This window comes from Aythya fuligula, chromosome 9 (genome assembly GCF_009819795.1).
Source record: "Aythya fuligula isolate bAytFul2 chromosome 9, bAytFul2.pri, whole genome shotgun sequence".
Taxonomy (NCBI): domain Eukaryota; kingdom Metazoa; phylum Chordata; class Aves; order Anseriformes; family Anatidae; genus Aythya; species Aythya fuligula.
Window position 1 is genome coordinate 12,463,711 of NC_045567.1, and position 20,062 is coordinate 12,483,772.

A 20,062-nucleotide genomic window follows, 5' to 3' on the forward strand; every position below is an offset into this window, starting at 1 on the left:
GGTTTGTGATACAGACTAAATTTTAAGGAGATATCTTGAAAAGACTTCTTCAAAAAGATTTCAAAGACTTACATCAAAATCTCCTCTGTATATTCCATCCTTTAAATTATGATTATAGCATAAGATTCCAATTGATTAAAAAACAAAACAAAACAAAACAAAACAAAAAACACAGAGAATAAGTTTTAAAATATTTTATGCCACTCATGAATTCATTTAAACAGTTAAGCTGTAATTATCATCCTAGGGACTCAGGTTATCATTCACTGTTACCTTGGAAAATACATGATATTTTCAAATGTAGACAGGCTTTGGGTGAAAGAATGCCACTATATTAGTCAAAATTCTATATTTTCTTCTAGTGAAGATAAGGAGATGACTTGTCTAGTTATATTGCAAGCATTATCTGTAAATACAGCTGGGTCTGCCTAGCTGGAAATTCTGCGACATGGAGGTCGTGGGAGAATCTACTTGTGCACTACCCACATCAACTTGCATGTGGGTCTGCAAGGAGAACTCTGCTGGGGGACAGCAGAGCAGGCAGGAGGTAACTTAGGGCTGGGGAACTGAGCTTTCTCCTGTTGAACTGGTAGAAACTGGAACCTAAAGAGACTATGAACTATCTTCAAGAAGACTGTCTTCTGGTAATGCATTTGCAGCATCTATATGGCAGAGATACTTAACAGGTCATTTCATCATGCAGACTCTTTTGTTATCCTGACTCTGATACATGGCTCTGTATTTTAACAATTTCTTTCATCCCCTAATCATTGTACAGTATCTTGAAAGTACATATCTTTCTTTCCATGTCTTCCATTTTATCACTATCTCGGAACTCCTTTTCTGCTTTCTGGACTGTGCTTGAGGGCTGGAACACAGCTGAAACTGATACTCTGTGTTATGAACCTTGTAATTCATGCTAATTTCAGCACTCACATTTAACTGGTGAATTAAATATTCCTGTTAGTCTCATGTATGGAAAAATGGCACTATCTACACCTGTTGTTTATTCAGGTGCTATCTCCAGGTATAGCTTGCAAGAGAAAAACATTTTTTTCTTTTAGTGATAGAAAAGTTTCCATGCTAGTTATGTGAGTTTATAAGTTCATATATCAACTTGACAATAACAGAGTTCTCACTTATTTCACAGGATCCCTCACAACTGTATATTGATTACCAGCCTAGGTTTTTGATCAGGATCTGCCAGCAAAGATGAGGTCTTCTTGGCAGAGCTTTTCCAGTTGCAGAGCAAGGAGCTGGAGGCTGGGATGGGAGACAAACAACTGCCAAGTATGACAAAAAATTGTTTTCTGAGATGCTGGAAGTCTCAGAACTTCATGTTTCCAAGGGAACACAATGACACTAAGAATGATTAGAGAGCTACTGTTACTTCAATTACAAATCAGACTCTGGCTAGCACTGGTAAACCAGCAAAACACAACTGTTCATATAAAGTGCTTGGAGCTCTTCAAGGATGAAGAAAAAACGATGAGTCTGAGAAAGACTGGATGTCTTCAAAGACCTGAAACTACAGAGTTGAAGATTAGCTGCCATTTTGTGCAAATTTCAGTGAGTCTTAATGCTGGGCTTACAGAGAAAGGCTTCTGAGAAAACCCTCCGGTAGAACAAAAAATTTGTTCCAAAAATTACTCATGAGAGGAAAATCATTTTTGCAGAAAAGTCCTACAAGCAACAATGGAAGTCAGCAGGGAACAAAGGCCTCTCTCATGTATTTATAACAAGAGATATTTCTTCTGCTTTTGTTGTCCCTAAATCAAAATCTGCTTTGACCAGATAGAGTATTTGACATTTCTACATGGGATAAGAATTATTTTTCAATTTTATTTCTAAAACTTCAGAATCAAGCAGGCTTTAACTTCAGATCAAGCCTCTTACCTAAAAATACCTTATTCTAGTCTGACTTGATATGAAAGATGTTCTTTAACTGGATAGCAAAATCCCTTAAGAAGAGAAAAATTACATAAGATTTTTTTTTTAAAGGTACTAGATAACATAAACACAGGAAGTTCAGCAAAGATTTCATGGAGTCTACATTACTACAACTATGCAAATCCCAATTTGATGTCATTCTGTTGTTTTGCCACATATTTTTGAGTGAAAACTTATGTTACAAAGGGGGTACAACTAAATAATTAAAATAGTTTTGAAAGTCACTCATCTAAAATATGTTTGACTGGCAAAATTATATTTAATGATATTCTAAATGTTAGAAAGATCTAGGATATTTAAATACATACTTATTGCATCCCTAGGCACCTTAGAAGAGTTACCAACAAAAAAAAAAAAAGAAGAAGAAGGGGGCAGCAGAAGATACTCTGGGCAAGCATCACACACACATCTATCTATATTTAGGTGCCAATCAGTTTCCCAGCAGAAAAACTGACTTCCCCTGGATGGGATGGATGGTGCCACACTTGGAGGCGTACCAATGAAGACCCGAGGTGTTTATACAATGCTTTGCAGGTGGGTGGAAAACTCCTGCACACTGCCAACTGCACAGTTGTGCAGCCCTGGCCACTCGGCGTGGTGCTGTGCACAGCCCTAGGAACCAGCTGCCCTGCAAAGGCACCCTCTGAGGCTGTAGCACCAATCCTAGCATCATTAAGGTTGGAGAAGACCTCCAAGATCGTCTAGTTGAACTGTCAGATCTTACACAGTGCTCAGCACAGGAGGCTCACTGCACTCGCAGCCTCCAGGCAGCCCAGAGATGCAGCCTCGCTGCACTGCACGCAACCCAGAAGGAGGCACACGCTTACTGCGAGGATTACTATAAATCGTGAGCTCACACAGCTTCCTTCATGTGCCATGGGAATGAATGTAAATTAGCCCTTTCGTTCCAAATGTTTCCATACTGACCTCTGTTTCTCCACTGACACAGAGGAAGGTTTGGTTAAATTCAGAAGTTCCTATCTATGCAAGGAATCAACTACAGATAAACAGCGAGACCATCGGTCCCATGGGGTCTCCATCCATCACCTCTCAACTTAATGGTAACACAGCGCAGCAAAAACATATAAATCTGATGCTGATGCCTCTGCTGAATAGTCACAGCAATGAGCACTGATCCATGTGCAGACTCTCCCACGTGAGAGCATGTGTCAGGACTTCATAATTAGGCTATTTTACAAACTCTTGCTCCTCTCAGACACTGGCTCTTCCCATACATTAAGCATGAATAACCTAAGATCATGGCTGGAAATTCAGACTCTCTGGCTCATGTGGAACTGCACTGACTTACATTTTTAGTACGCATCAATTCCTCTGGGTCACTGCAGCCCGTTACAGCCCCTCACTGGGGTCCAACAGTGCCTTTCAGCTGACCTCAGGTGGTCCTGATGGGCCTTCACTGCACCGTGTGTCTCCTCTGCGGTCTGATTTGGGGTAATCATGATTCTGACTGCACGTTTAAGAAGGATAGCATGACAGACAGTTGGATAGTGGCCAAGAGCATCAAATTTGTGAAGCAATGAGCAAAACAAATCCACATACACATTCATAGGAGTGGATTGTTTAACTGGTGCAATGTAACCGTGGCTTTGGAGTTTCAGTAAGAGAGATTTATTACTGAGACAAAAGAATACTGTTTAATGTCACAGATTGGTCTGCAATTTCTTCATGATCTACGTTGTATTTAAGTATTTTTTCATGTAGAATGGACTTCTAGTAAATTACTGTGATTAAACAAACAAACCAACACCTTTGGTAACTTTAGATCTCCTGAGATTTAAAACAAACATGGAAGTTTACCAGGGAAGAAGTAAAACCTACACTTGCCTGCCATGTGTTCTACCTGACTGGAGGTGGAATGAGGATGTTCAAACTTGGTTCTGCCAAGAGCTTTACAACTACTTTATGATTGAATGGCTTATACTTAATGGCTTTTATTATTTCAAGTCTTTTGTTGGTGTTATATGGAAATGTTTCAAGCAAGCTGTCTCCAGTCATTGACACAACACTTTTTAAGTCTATATGAATAATTTTAACATATCAACACATAGTAAGCAAAATTCCTGCTATGTAAAGTGTTTATGCCACAAACTCAGCAAGAATACTGAGAAAGGAAAGCAGATTTTTCAACAAATTTGTGGCAAAACCAAAGGGTAGGACTCAGTTTCCCTTCAGTCCTTTGGAGCACTAAAAATCCTGGCTTGAAATCTGAGCAATAAAATGGATTCAAGTCCCACACTCACAGCATCACCACAATGAGCCCTTCATTAGCCAGCACTTCCCGGCAGACTATTAAAGGGGACACAGGTTTACCAAACAGCTAATCCTTGATAATGAAAGGTTTCCAACAAAGCTCCCTTTCCAGGGAGTCTGGGCACTTTCACATTAGCAAGAAGTGAATAGACAAAGTGGTTCAGGAAACCTGCCAAACAGTAGCTCATGCACTGAAAACAAAGACCTGCAGTCTTCAGGAAGCTAGGGAAAAAAACAGCAGTGTTTTGAGTTGTTTCTTGTCATCATAGTTACCTTCTTCTCCACTTTCTTTCATATTATTTCATGAATAGTCTTCGAACTATAAAGTGTATACACACTTGTCACTTAAATTTCACTTGCACATATAAATCAGTTTCTGAGCTGCCTTTCCTCTTTCCGAATGTGAGACAGAGGTTTCCTCTCTTTGCTCCGGGCCTCTCCTGGACACATGCCACTTTTCTTACTATCAGTCCCTAAGCAACAGTAACACCATTGACTGGTACCCATTCATTTCCTCAGTGATTTGTTTTTCTTTAGTATTTAACAGGCTGACAATTGGATCTTTTCCTTTTGGGGCCTATTTTAAGAAGGCTTTATTTAATCAGATGCAATTAAACATTTAGGATCCAAGATAAGTAATTTTCCTTTAGATTTGTAAAGGACATCAATGCACGTTCTTTGGATTTAGGTAAAGAATGTCAGGATTAACATCAAAACATAACAAATAAGGCTTATGGAAACATCTTTCTTTTTGACAGAAGGACATGGCAAAACAAATTCAGGGTGGCTGAAGAACCAATTCACAAGGAAGGGAGGAGCTGTAGGGTGGACAGGCTTGCATACATGAACACAAGGTGTATGTAACCCCCAGTGCACAACAGAGCTCTGGGAGGGACTGTGTTGCCCTTATTGCCCTTCCCTCTGACTTGAAAAGGAAGCAGAAGGAAAGCACAGCATTCCTATATACCATATCTGCTCATAAAAGAGAGCAGCACACTCCAGCATGCAAAAAGCAGTTCTGTCCCTTCCTGCCTTGTGCATCCACCCCTTTATTTGTTCACTCTGCTGGAAGATGACGTTTCCGTGGACTTAACTGGGAGAATCTGACTGTTTTGTGCCTATGACAGGGCAGAGAGAGGGAGCTTGTAAGAGGAAGACAGCTGGTACAATGCAGCACTGAAAGCCCGTGAGACAGAGCAAGGCTGACACCTGATGGTTCAAGTCTGAGGACGACTGTGCTACTGCGCACGTTGCTTTGTAGGCAGAAAACTGAGTGCCCTCCGGCAAGCGCTTAGAGAAGGAACTTTTATGCGGCCACCCTTTCAGGTCTGGTGGCCGGGACACCTACAGAATCGGCCCGATCCCCGAGGCAGCTCAGGAAGCTGCTGGCCCTGCAGAGATCGGGAGGTCCGCTCTGCACAGCCCCGCGGCCGCCAGGGGGCTGCCTCCAGCCCCGCCGATCCTCTTCCCACTGCTGCCTGCTTCCCAGTTTCCTCTACCACAGCTCAGGAAACGCATCTTTGCACTGACCTGGGGTAAGGGAGAGGCAGTAGCAAGCTGGTGCTGGCTAGGAAGAACTGAAAGATGAGCCAGACATGAAGAGTCTCTCCAAAGAGTGACCCTATTTCAATCCATGCAGTCCATTAACTGGGGGACAAAATGAGTTTCAAACCTCATTTTAAATATTTCTAAACTAAGTCACCAAGACTTGCAGGTAAAGGGTAACAATAAGACCTTCAGACATAACACTTTGAGGAGATCTGTGTCCTCTCTGCGAGGCCCAAGAGGTTTTTGTGCTGAGCCACAACCCACAGCATGGTGGTGCTGGTGCTGACGTGAGGCTTTGCCAGGAAATCACCTCTGGAAGCTCCAGCTTGGGGGTGAGGATCACTCGTGACAGTCTGCTGTTGTGGTAGTCTGCAGACCTCGGGGCTGAAGCTGGCCCATCACTTTGCTGCATTGCTGAATGTCTTCAAGATTGCCCAGCACGTGAAGTTGAACATTTGCTGTGTCAGGGTCTCCTCCTTCTCAGATATTTCATAGAACCAGGGAATCATTTAGGTTGGAAAAGAGCATCGAGTGCATCCATCATGTCCAACATGCCACACCCACACATCCCTTAAATACCTGTAGGGATGCAGATTCCTCCACTTCCCTAGGCAGCCCATTCCAATGCTTGAGACTTCTTGCTCACATCCTATCACAAGGAGTTGTAGAGAGCTGTAAGGTCTCTCCTTAGCCTCCTCTTCTCCCACTAAACAGCCCCAGTTCCCTCAGCCGCTCCTCAGAAGTCTTGTTTTCTAGTCCCTTCACCAGCTTCATTGCTCTTCTCTATACACATGCAAGCAACTCATTATTCTTCTTGTAGTGAGGTGCCCAAAACTTAATACAATAATTCAGGGTGTGGTGTGTCCAGTTTTCCTACATCTGACTGAATCACATGAATTTAATCCCCCAGAACATTCCTACCATGCTCTATTGTTGCCCTCTCTCCCATAAATCTGAAACAAGATGGTTATGCTGTGAAATCACTCTCTAGCCACTGTCGCAAAACATTACTCTCAAAGCAAAATTCAGCACAAGAACAGAGACTCCTCCTTCTGTCAGTCAAATTACTACATCTTAAAACTATTTAATTTGCAGACTTGAAAAGTAAAACAAGCAAAAAGTAGCTTTGCTTTACTTGCTGAGAGGTCGTAATCAGCCTCCAATAACTTGTCACAATAAACAAATTGAACCAAAGAAATTAGATCATTTTCCCTTTTGGACTAAACAAATAGATAATCCTCCAGTGAACAAATCCTGCATTTGGCAGGCTAGCACAGAGCATTCTTCAGTTTTGACAGATGGTGTAGATAATGGTCTCTTTTTTGTTCAGCTCCACTATCCAAATGTTGAAAGAGTCTTCACACATTATATTCTGTTGCTGAAAGATAAAAGCTAAACTGTAACTGAGGCTTTGCATCAGTGCAGGATCTCTGTCCTCTGCTAAACAACAGCTTGTTCTCCATGAGGCAGAACTGAAGAAGCCTGCTTTCCTACAGATTTTTGTCCCCTAATACACCCTCTACTCATCACATTAGCTATGTTCCCCTCTATACTCCTTACACTGGCCTGTCATTACATAAATGCTTAACCACTATGGCTAAGGATAGCAAAAAATGTTTTTATAAATCTACTAACGGCAAGAGGAAGGCCAAGGAGAATCTCCGTCCGTTACTGGACACGGGGAGGAACGTGACTACAGAGGATAAGGAGAGAGCTGAGGTTCTTAATGCCTTCTTTGTGTCTGTCTTCACTAGCCAGAGCACTCATCCTTGGGATGCTCAGCCACCCAACCTGAAAGTCTGGGACAAGAAGCAGAAGAAACCCCACATACACAGTTCAGGTGGAAACAGTTAAAGACCTGCTGCTCCACCTGTCCATGGGGCCAGATGGGATCCACCTGAGGGTGCTGAGGGAGTTGGCAGATGGCTGGGCTGCTTTCCATCATCTATCAGTGGTCTTGGTCATCCAGAGAGGTCCTGGATGACTGCAGACTTGCTAATTTGATGCCCATCTATAAGAAGGGTTGTAAGGAGGACCTGGGGAACTACAGGTCTGTCAGCCTGACCTCAGTGCCAGGAGAGGTGATGGAACAGGTCACCTTGAATGCAATCACACAATGTATGTGGGACCACCAGGGGATCAGGCCCAGTCAGCGTGGGTTCATGAAAGGCAAGTCCTGCCTGACCAAACTCATCCCCTTCTATGACCAGGTGACCTGCCTGGTGGATGAGGGAAAGGTTGTCACAGTCTGCCTAGACTTCAGCAAGGCTTTTGACACAGTCTCCCACAGTATTCTCCTGGAGAAGCTGGCAGCCCATGGCTTGGACAGGTATGCTCTGTGCTGGGTTAAAAGCGGGCTGGATGGCTGCATGGTGATGATTAAGCCTGGTTTACTGAATTATCTCATGCTGTGGAAAGCAACAAGATTCCCTATTTGCTTTACAGCATAGACTAAAAGTTGCACAGACGGTAGCTGCGGCAGTCTTACTACAAACATGCAAATGTCAATTGAAAACTTCCAAGGTTTCACCTCAGTCTTCTTTCACTCTTTTCCTTTATGTTAGAAATTAACACAAGTTACCAGAAAGCTAATGATAGAGCAAGAATCTGAGAAGTTTATTCATTGCACGTGACAGACTCAGCTGGCATGTACTAACAAACCAGTCACCACTGTACATCAGCCACTTCCTACATCAGCCTCTGAAGTGCCAGGATGCAAGCAAGTTCTAACTGTAGACAAATTAATCCAGATTTTATCTTTCCTTTCAGAGTTTGCACTGACAGCAAACAGAACAACCAGCGTTACACTTCATCTGTTCAGGCGAAAATGCTTGGCACAATTTCAGCATGGAAAGCAAGAGAGAACTCTAGCACCTTTACCTTCAGGTAATGAACACCCAAGACAGATTACTTGGCAAGTATTTCACTGATATTTAATCAGAGATCAAAACAACACTAGAAAATGCTACTTGATGATGCAGGGTAAGAGCTCACCTCTATCTAACAGAAATCTACTTTTGTTTGTAATGTGAAATGCTGACGTTAGCACAAAGAGCTCACGAAACCCTCTGCTTGGGAACAAGCACAAAGCAGCTGGATTACTGAAAATACTTTCTGGCCTAGTATTTCACAGATAAGTACACAGAGGTGTCTGAACTTGCACACCTGCCACTAAAGGCTTCATGGCCTCCCACACAATTCTGGATGCTGGAGTTTTATTACTTCCAGACAGTGGTATATTAAGTGTTCACAAAGCCCCCTAATAAAATGGGGTCCATATGTGTTCAGTGACCATTGCTGTCTCCGGTGTAAACAGACTCACAGGTTCAGACCAAATTAGTCTGAAAAGTCTGTAGGCTGTTAGCCACACTGACATATGCAGTAATTCTGAGAAGCCACACAGCCCAAAATATAGGCGATTAGTTCACATCTATGTTCCTTAAGGGAAATACTTTCAGAAATGCAAGAATAACATTCTCAACAAAAGCCGTCTTTATCTTTCAAGACTTTATTCTGCAGTCATGAATCCCAAAAGACATTTCATTTGCCACACTGCAAATACAGGAACTCCTACTCTGCGCCTGCCATTCCTGGAAGTAAGTCCTATAATTATTTTTACTGCACGACCAAATTGACATGTAAAAAAAACTTCACACAGTTTGCACAATTTCTGTAACTCTCCTTCCACGTCTGCTGCTGAGACAGGAGTACATAATCTTTCTCCACTAAAAACGTGCTCAAAACAAACGCAGACATCTCACATTCAATAAAACACATGCACAGGACATCTTTCTGTCTTGCATGTACATCAAATCATGCTTCTTTAATATTGATTTTATTGTAATTTCATGTAGTTGTTTTTTTTTTTTTAATTTCTTTTACTATAAATTCTGATAATAGTTTAGTTTGGCCTGAAGGAGTATATCTAGACTGTACTGGAATAAGCTTAGGCAGGAATTTAGACTAGATGGGTTTACCCAGTATTAGTCAAGATAAGCCTAGCCAAGTGAACTGCCAATACTGACCGGTAATTCAGGTCTCTCTGTAAGACAAATATATCTTAAAATTCAAAGTTCCTCCTGATAATGAGGTCTAATGAATCTGATTATGTCTGATACAAATTCCATCAGCAGATTATCAACATAATCAATGGTGCTGAAGACTTCATTGCATTCATTGAACATTAGGAGAGTCTATAGCTGAAACTGTGTGGATTTGCATTGTGCTACAAAATTGCAGTATATTTAACACGTTATTCATGAGATATTTATTTTCTCATACTTTAAATGTCATTTTGCAGCAAGAAGGCATAATATGCACAATAAAAAATTGATGGAAAAATGTGAGTCTGCTCTGGTTGAATGTCACTTGCCAGACATATAAGAGGTCTTCAGGGAAATTCCTATATCTTTGGAGGTTTTTCGTATAGAATTTCACAAAGAGTTTACTGCTCTTTAACCCACTGGCTGTCACTGCATCCCTGAAAGCTCTTTGCATCCCTAACAACTTACTATATATCCCCAAAGCACTGGTGGTATGAACGCTAAGAAAAGGAAGTACAGAATTCAGATGTTTGTGTTGCTTAGACAGATTTGCTGGTGAATAGTGTGAGCTGTTTGGTTCAAGCATGCTAACTTTATTTTATCTGCTGCAATCGCTACAAATATTCAGTTCAGTATTTCCCTATAGGACTTTTCATTGACATGATTACTACAGGGTAATGTCAGTATACATGGGACAGAAAGAGTTCTGCCTAATAGAGGAATAGGAACAGTGCGCTCTCTGTTAAGATTTACTTTGTAATGTTCTCCAGCCAAGGCAGAGTATTAGTCCTTCACCTCATCCTTTGAATACATCTTAGGTGCGTAAAAGAAAACTGAAAGCCAAATTGGATGTACAAGTAAGCTCAGAATGATATCTGCTCTGAGCTTATTACGAAACCATATCTCAGGGATCCTCTCCCTTGAGTAGCAACACAGCCTCTTTGCAAAAAATTTACCAAAACATTAATTAATGCCAGTGGGCTGACAACTGAAACAGGAAAGAGAACGCTTCCTGACAAACAGGATGGCACAGGGAGCCACTCTTCTCCCGTGCCAGGGACAACTCCCTCAGACAGCTGAGTTCTCTCTCCATTGTCCACTGTCACTTTAACTCCTGATTTATGCTTCACCAAACTTTCTCTGTCAGTCAGGTCCATTGTGTCCCATGTCTCCATCAGGAAGACAGGGAGTTGTCAGGAAGCCCCCCTGGCTAAACAAAGCCCAGTTAATGCCAGCTTGCCATTTTTCAAATCCCTGTCATCATCTCTCTGGTATGTGCTAATGACTGGATGGGATTGCTGGCAATGGTCACAGAGCTGGTTTCTGAACTTGCCCTGAGAGACAGGAGCTAAATCACCAGCACCTGACAAACCACAATCCTCTCTTTGAGATGCACCAAGGTGCACTACTGCAAGGTGCTGACCAGCAAGGCATGGTCTATGTTCTGCTACGTGTTTTATCTACAGTTAAAATTGCTGTCCTCCACTGGAGTCCCATCAGTATCTTAACTCCAGCTGCCTGCTCCCCTCCTTTGAGACCCCAGACTTTTCATTTGTAATCTCTGCTGTGATTGTTAATGCCACATTTACAATCGAAGTGAGGAACTCAAAACATTTGTTCCAGTAAGTCTGGCATCTACTCTATCACCTGGAATAAATTCAAGTGTTTAGACTTGCATATTTATCTCTCAGTTCTCTACTGATAACTTAATACACCCTTAAGTGGAGAACTCACATTTAAAAAGAGACCTAGTTATGATTTTTGCAAGACTGACTGCAGGGTGATGAACAGGTGTTGTCCCGCACAAACCTGCTCACTGCCTCTCCTCTTGCATTAGAGACGGGGAATTTGCTGTGTAGTGCATGTAGGTATAATCAGAGTGTAGCATGTCAGCAGATGAGAGGTTGCATTATGTTTTTATTTCTCCATGAGCCTCCCTGTCCATTCACTTGTGAATAGCATGAATATGAATCCATGGCTCTTCCCTGCAGTGCCAGAGTTCAGAAAGGTTAGCTACAGCTGTGTAAAAGATGTGGGTTTTTCCTCTCATCACGGGACACCAAGTCTCAACTAATACAACCTGCCTACATCAAATACAACAAACACAAGTGTTACAACTTGCAATCGTTAGATATGTCCCAGAAATTAAAAGTACAAAGCTGATATAAATAAATTTAAAAGCAAACAAACAAAAACCAACACAGCAGTGGGGAAATTACCTACTTCCCAAGGGCTCTTTTGACAGCTGAGGACAAACTATTCAGATCCTGAAATGGAACCTCATTTCCATCCCAGTACTCTGTCCTCATGAGAGCTTGGGGGAAGGGGGGTAAAGGGAAGGGACTGAAAAATGACACTCACACAGGGGGAGTAACCTTCAAGAGATAATCAATGGCTCTGTAATGAGCAGCGGAATCTGCTGAATATTGATTAGCCAGTGCTGGCAAGGCTCTGCTCTGGGGAGTCAGCACTCCTGCCAGCTGCCTTGTGTGAACACAAAGGAGGCCTCAGCAAAAGGCAAATTGTAAATGGCACGTTTTATATGAGAGGCACCATTCAGGCCCTCAGTAGAGGGAAAAAAACAAGAAGTATGGCCACAGCACTAGCAAGCCCAAAGCATCAGCAGTCCTTGTAACTTCTGTTACTACACTGTTCTATGAAGTGCATTCCCAGGTGTGCCCTAATAAACTTGTTTTAAAGATCACCACTTGCAAATATGGCTGATCCTATGAGTTGCCACAGGTTCCTCTTCCCTAAAGTTTCTAGGAAACAGGGTGCTTCCTTAGACACCCCCTAGAAATTCTGTCCAATGTTACACCTGAGCACATGCAGGGTGTATTTATACATTTTAAAATTAATACTATATGCCGATACCTAAGCCAGCTCTAAGCAGATTTCATACCTTTGGAGCAGCACAGCTGTGTGTTAGTACTCCAACCCTCTCACAGTGCTTTTTTTTGTTCCTGTCCCACTCAAAAATTAGATTTTAGGATTTTAGTATCTCTTATTTTTCTATATGTAGTTAGATATTAATTTTTTGATTATAGGCATTGGTAGGTACACACCGTTTACTGCTCAGCAAATTAGCTATTAGTGACTAAAAGGTTATCCTACCTTTTCAGAAGCAGAGAGTCTTTTCTCACAGGCTTTCTGTGGAAAGAGAAATTGTGACAGTCAGGGGAAAGAGATCTGGCAACTGTATTCTCTAAAAAAGGAGAAAAAGGAGAAAAGAAAAAAGTTCCAGTTCCTGCCTGGTGTAACTCATCTGACTTCAGCAGGGCTGTCCCAGGGTAGACTCGTCCCTCTGTCTTTGCCAAAAAGAGAACAAGAGGAGCCAGCCAAAGGCATCTGCTTTTGCATTTCCTTACTGAATCTGTTCATTATACTCTCATGATAGAGAAGCTGTAAATAAAGGCGCTTCATGATGTTGCATTGTGCTATCCATAATTACATTGTATGTGCTTCATCAGTATACATGCTTCAGGGCACATTGCAAAAGCTTTTTATGTATTCAGGACTCTCCGGGTGGGTGGGTTAAATGAAGAGGGGGAAAAGCGAGCAGTTAGAAAAAGGAAGTCGAGCAGTTACCTAGAGAGGAGCTCAGCGTAAGAGGGAGGAGTGGAGGCTTTTTAGACACATGCTACAAAAAGACACTACAAGTCCCTTGCCCAGTTAATTTGCATGTTATAAGCCATTCACTTACCCTTTCTCTTTAAGATTATGAGCCCTCTAAAAGAACAATCATGTTTATACGGTGCTACCACATCAAAACCTCAGTCTGGATGGGGACTCAAAAGAATTTTTGTAACACAAGAAGTTCATTTTGGAAGCTCTCTGAGGCAAATTTTATATAACCATAAAGTACACAAACTTCAGCAGATTCATGCAGGAACATCCCAAAATGTCCCAACTATTCCCTGATTTTGGAGTAATTTAAGTCAGGCATAACTCCCTTATTTGAAACCAGCATTAGAAAAAAAAAATAGAGTGAGATTAGAAGTGAATCCTAAATTCTTTAATGTTTTGCAGATTAGTTTAGAGTTATTGGAAGTGTATGGTGCAATTGTTTTGCCTCTGTGAAGAAATTCTGTTATCCTGCAAACATTTAATGTTCCCACTAATACTCTTAGTTTGGATGTAATAAAGCCTTGTGGAAATATAGAGCTTCTTGTAAGAGCTTTGCTTTCACAGGTTCAGAATCCGCCTCTGGATTCATGTGTATAATCGACGCCCTTTTTAGAAGTATTTGTGTTTGAAAAAAACTTGGAAAAAATCCTTAGATTAAGCAACACCCAGATGGGATGGGGAGGGAGGCATTTGACAGCTAGAAGCTGAGATTGGTCTGGGAAGAGAAGTACAAACAGAGGTAGGATGAAGACAAGGGTTGGTGGGAACACAGATTTTAGTGGCAAATTTTCCCTTGTATTACCTGCAGGCACACACAGCCTGCTCTGCTGCAAAATCACAAGCCCAGGTTGTCTGTTCTTTAGTAGAAATAATTCTTTGGGTTACAGTACTAGTAAAAGGCACTATTCAAAGTGAAAAGAGATTACAGAATGTGACCTGTGTCGAAATATACTAAAAAGTGGTGCTCCACAATGTTAAACCGTTTTTAATGCTAGATTTGATTGTGGAGTATAGAACAAAAGAAGTTCAAAATGCATACATCAAGGCAGCAGTTCTGTATAGTTTTACAACAATCTGAAAGATTGCTGTGCAACCCCATTTCAAAAAATAAAATAAAATAAAATAAAGTAAAATAAAATAAAATAAAATAAAATAAAATAAAATAAAATAAAATAAAATAAAATAAAATAAAATAAAATAAAATAAAATAAAATAAAATAAAATAAAATAAAATAAGAAAGCAGAGCTAAAAACTGCCTCACCTGGGCCCCAGGGTTTAGCATTCTACGCAGAGAGCATATCCCAGGAATTCTCTAACAGGAGCTGGCTCGGAAGGAAGTGATTATATGACATCGCTTTAAGCCCTTGCCAGAAGAGCTGTAGACTTACTCCTAGTGCTGCAACTTAACAGGTTCTTGCATTTACTTCCCAGTCATCTTATTTACAGGCCTGACCTTCACAGACAAGAAAGCAAGCCAGCAAAGGACGTGAACAAAAATTACCATGTCAGAAACCTCCCAGCCAAGGCATAATTATCCTATGCAAATTCAGAAAAGCCGCAGGTTTACTCAGCTGGAGTTTCAAAGCTGTGCAATACAGGTGCAACAAAGAAGGCAGGATACCCAATGTAGTAAAATAATAATATATTACTACTATTACTACTACTACTTTACAGCAAAAAAGTCACTCCTTAACAGCTTTTGTAAAAGTCTTCCTATCATTTAGAATAATTATTACATTAATAATTATTAATTAATAACATCCTGTTTAGCTCTTTAACTCAACAAATGTCAAGGCCTTTTACATAGAAAGGCCCATGATTTGCTCACTTTGCATTACCTAAGATGCAACCCTGCCATCATGGCACGTGGCTTTACGGTGACTGCTGGCACAAAGACATCTCAGGGCTGCAGGAGCCAACATGTGGCTTCTTCAAGAAACTTCCCCTGGCCATACACACTATGCAGAGCAGAACTGAGAAACCTGTCAGACATATGTGGAGAAATCTACTCCCATAGTGCCAGAAAGCATGTAAGGGATAAAGTCCTTGAAAATTCCTTTTGATTAATTAAATCTGAAGCAATGCTTAGGAAGAGTGCAATGCACACCATCTGGAAGCAGCTCAGTCTGTCATAGACCTTTCTCCCCAGCCTTAGTGTAGCACCAGGGGTGAGTTCTGAATAAAACTACCCATGGAAAGCTGGATGAGACCCACACATCGCCTCATCAGTATCAATGTTTAGACGTATGGATGTGTCCATGGTGACCATCCAGCTCAGCTGGGGATGTATTCTGCAAGTGCTAAAGCAGCAAGGAGCACAGCGGGCTCCGCTCACAGGGCTTTAAGCAAAAGCTTCATTCTGGGCAGCTCTGGGTCTGGACTGCAATGAAGACTGAAATACAAAGCTGCACACAGCCAAAAGTGCTGTGTTTCAAGTGGCTGGGGATCAAAACCATCCTGATTTGCACCCAAAACCATATACCATTTCAGGCTTGTTTGAAACCTATCCAGCTGCTGCTGAAGGGTTCACAAACTTTACTGCACTTGCCCTGAACTTTGCATTGGAAATGAAAAAGCAAAATAAAGCTCTCAAGTTGAAGGTTTTGCTTTTTTTTTTTTTTTTTTTTTTTTTTTTGACATTTTGCCAATGCTGATACCTTAAAGAAAAATGGTATTCTGTTCTAAACAGTGATCCCAAACCCTGTTCCTTATATATGTTTTCCCAGATATTTTTCCTGTATGTCTAAGGACTCCAGGCACTCATCAGCTTCACAGAAACTATGTTCTTTAAGACAAAAAAGATCAACAGTTACAGAAACACAGTAGGCTATGCATATTTTTTTCACTCCCTCCATCCCAAAAAACCTTAGGTAAGTAACGATAACACATGCTTAATGGCATTCCAAAAATCAAATGAAAAGTTGTTTTATTAAAAAAAAAAAAAAAAAAACACTCCTAAAATAATATAGAAGAACTTTGCAAATTGATCTTGGTCCTGTCAGTGGTAGTACCTCTAAGATCAGATTCACAGATTGTGAATTCACACAGTCTGTGAATTTTTTGTGATTCACACAGTTACATGTCTTTATTTATTACCCTGTTGTACGTAAAGCCCTTTGCTACCCACTGTAAGTTATGGTGGCTCCGAATCTTTTCAGTAGCAAGTGCCCCACTGTTTTTCTGGATGAATTCATGTTCTTCTTGATCAGGTACTTCCCTTCCCTTGTAACATCCATTTTTTAAATATGCACTTAAAATCTCTGTCTTGAAATGAACACTGCAGACCTGGGGAACTTTCAGATAAACTGCAAAGCAGTTCGTTAAGAAGAGAAGGGAGAGTGAACCATCTGTCCATATATACAAGTCTCGAAGCTCCAACTGTTTAAATAAATAGCATTCCATCTAAAGCAAAATCAGCTTATCCTTGAACAACAAAGCGTACTAAAACTTCTCCTAGAATAGCCTTTAAAACTACCCATTTTTCCTCCATGCTCATTTTTAACCTGTTCTAATTGTCAGCTCTTTTTTGAGATAATTTCACTGATAGTGTGAAAACCAAAAAACTTTAAAAGCCTAAGACAGTTGTGAAAGCTTCTTAGAATGTTCTACCATTTTTTATTATATACATGTAGCTCTAAAATAAACCTGAAAACCCAAAATATTCCTATAACTTCTAATGCTTTTTAACATACAAGTTGTAGATGTCATTCAAATTTCAGTTCTTCTTTCCAGCTAGCAAGTAATCCTCCTCTTCATCTTCTATTTGTCCATACTGCAGTGATAGTTACCAGCCACTTTCCAAACTGGAGACTTGCTAGCCAGCAAGCCAACATCCTTTCTCCAGAACAGCCATATACTTCCTGCTGGGAATATGCCAGTATTTCCTCTAAGATAAAGAGCTGACGCAGAGATGAAGTGTTTCTCCAAGGCCCTATAGGAAGCTTCAAGCAGAAATAAGAATGAACAGAGATCTTCAGTGCTTTTGCAGAGTGTTGAGCAAATTTCTCAGACTGCGAAGAATGAAATCCACCATACTGGAAGTTTAAAGCTGGTTTGAGCACATCCAGAAATACAGTGCTGTTGGGATGTGTGTGGACCACCAGTGCAGGGCTCTGGAGAACAAGGTTTGCACACACACTGGTTCCAGCCAGGCTGCTGTGTCCCTGGGGATCCACATAAGTGGTCTCCAACACAAGCAAACATCACACCCAACAAGATCTCCAGGCACATGACAAGCAAGTCAGAGGTGCCTGGGCTGGCAGATACCTTGAAGAAAGCTGGACGAAATTGAGCACATGTCCACAAAAAAACAAGATGTTTGCGGAGCCCTAGTTTCAGCAAGATCAGAAATGTCATGAGATCACATTGAGATCACTTTCTTTTATTGTTTTTTCCACGTGCTGTCTCCCCTACCTCTCTAACAAAGAGGTACTCAAGCCAGGACATTTTCTGAAGTGCATTGGTGTGCTGTAAGAAAAAGGGGCGATTCAGTAGGCAGCTGTCCTCTCCCCAGGAGAGAGAGGTGTATCCAGGACTTCTGGACAATGTGAAACATTCTACCATTTATGACTGCCAAAGTTCCCAGGATGTCTTTAGTGCAGCCTTTGCCTGTTTCCAGCAGCAGCTTAAGTTCTTTTTTTTTCTTTTTTCTATTTTTTTTTTCCCTAGGAAATTTTCCATGCTTCCAATGCATTTTGCTGATGTCAGTCCCCCTACACTCACTGCTGGGCATCCTAGCCGGTTATTTATGTGGGCTGGGAAATGAAAGGCTGCACTTTTCAAATGAACACTTGCAGTACTTATGCCATTTACAATTTTTATCTGGGCTAAGCAAAGCATAAAAGTCAATCCAGCAGCTATTATAATCAGCATTTGTTACAAGCCAATCCAAGCTCTAAAACACTTGCAAGATGACTGACATTTCCAAGCATGAAATATTCATAGCTTGATAACTTTCCATTGTAAACTAATAGTTCAGTTTTCCTCTGCAGTTATAACACTTTATTCTTTTTTTTTTTATGACCTCCCCCCCCATTCAGTTACTTGCTTCCAAGAGTTGGGACTTTCAGGGAAAAAATTCTAGTTTGAAAACTTTTCCTGCCAACATTATGAAAGCTATTTTCTCCCGAGTATTGCCATTAATAATATTTATTGCACATTCCAGTCTATCTCCCCCACGCTTCTCACCACACCTTAAGGGCCTTCTCTCTTTTTAGGCAGGGAGAGACTGGCTACCACACTGCGCTGGGGTTGCTCATTTTGCTAATAGGATTATAGCAAATAATACCCCTTAATAAAAGAAAAAAAATATGGAAACAGCATTAATCCCTTTTGCCTGCCCCACCCCATAACTTTCTGCCTGCACACAAAAACTATCTGTCTGCTTTGGCAGCAAAGAAACATTTTCAAATGTTTCCAAATACTAGGAGGTGGGTTTTTTTCTGCATTCTTTTTTTTTTTTTTTTAGTTCTGCAGGAAAATACAGACAAGAAGTAGAACAAAGGCTATGTCATTCTCTCTTGTGTAATTAATGTAGGGCATTTCTATTCCTTTTTGGAGAATATCACAATTACAAGGAAAAGATAAAGTAAATACAGGAGAAACTGTAAATAAAGCCGTATCTTTTATGCTGTTCAATGTCTCATACAATGCCACCATAGTGTGTCACTAAGCAATATATAAGATTTTAGTAGCTAAGACTGCAACACAACATAGTATCACATTTTTCCAGATGATGTCCAAGTGACAGATTCATATCACCTGCATAATATAAGGGGATGCAATACTGACCTTGTTTGATTTAGAGAGTTTCACTTACATTAACACAGAGAGTTAGCAGTAATGCTTAAAGAAAGCAGTGATGCTGGAAACTGGTTCAGGTGGCAGGTTCACATCCTACTACATTGCCCCTGCAGCAGGGGCAGTATCCTCTGGCAGAGTGTCGACAGGAGAATTCGGAGTGGTAAACCTACACAGATACCTCTTGGAAATCTGCCTGTGAACCTACCTCTCTGCCCAGAATTTGCACCTGTACTAAGAAATGTTACTGCCTCAATTCCTCTGCTACCAGGAAGTTCTCTGAACACCAACACTACGATCACATCTGGTGCACAAGTAGTTACTAAGGTTTATCCCATCCTTTTCTTTTTCTAGAATCAAAATAATGGTCCACATGTAGTGAGCACTATCAGGATTACACAATTTTCTCTGATCTGTGAATAAATTCACTGATTCCATTCAAAAACAAAGCTGAGACTTAAGGGAGACTTAAAAACCTGTTTTTCTCTGAGGAAAGAAATGGCCATATCTAGTAAAACTCAAAGCAAAGGAACAGCTTGTATTTGTTTGATTGATTGTTTGTTGTTGTTTTGTTTTAAATTATCCATATTAGTGTACATTATTTTTACAGGAGTGAGGAAGTGTGTTTGAAGGTCAGATAGCCTTAAAAAAGGAGCTTTTCCACACTGAAATACATTCTTCCTCAGCGCAAATGCAAGTTTCCAAATAAATCAGAGAGGAGTGTGTGGAAAGGATACACTTGCAGATATTTAGAAGTTCAAATTTGATTTTGCTCCTTGTTACAAAATGGTAGAGTGATCTAGCTAACTTTTAATGCTGTCCT

At 40.9% G+C, this 20,062-nt stretch overlaps 1 protein-coding gene across 1 annotated transcript in view; it reads right to left on the reverse strand.

The window, feature by feature from the left end:
• ARHGEF4 (Rho guanine nucleotide exchange factor 4) overlaps window positions 1-20,062 on the reverse strand; it is a 206,108-nt gene that overhangs the window by 179,010 nt on the left and 7,036 nt on the right. Inside the window, exon 2 of the mRNA XM_032193019.1 lies at window positions 12,927-12,962. Coding sequence (XP_032048910.1) covers window positions 12,927-12,962 — 36 coding nt within the window. The remainder of the gene's footprint in view (window positions 1-12,926; window positions 12,963-20,062) is intronic.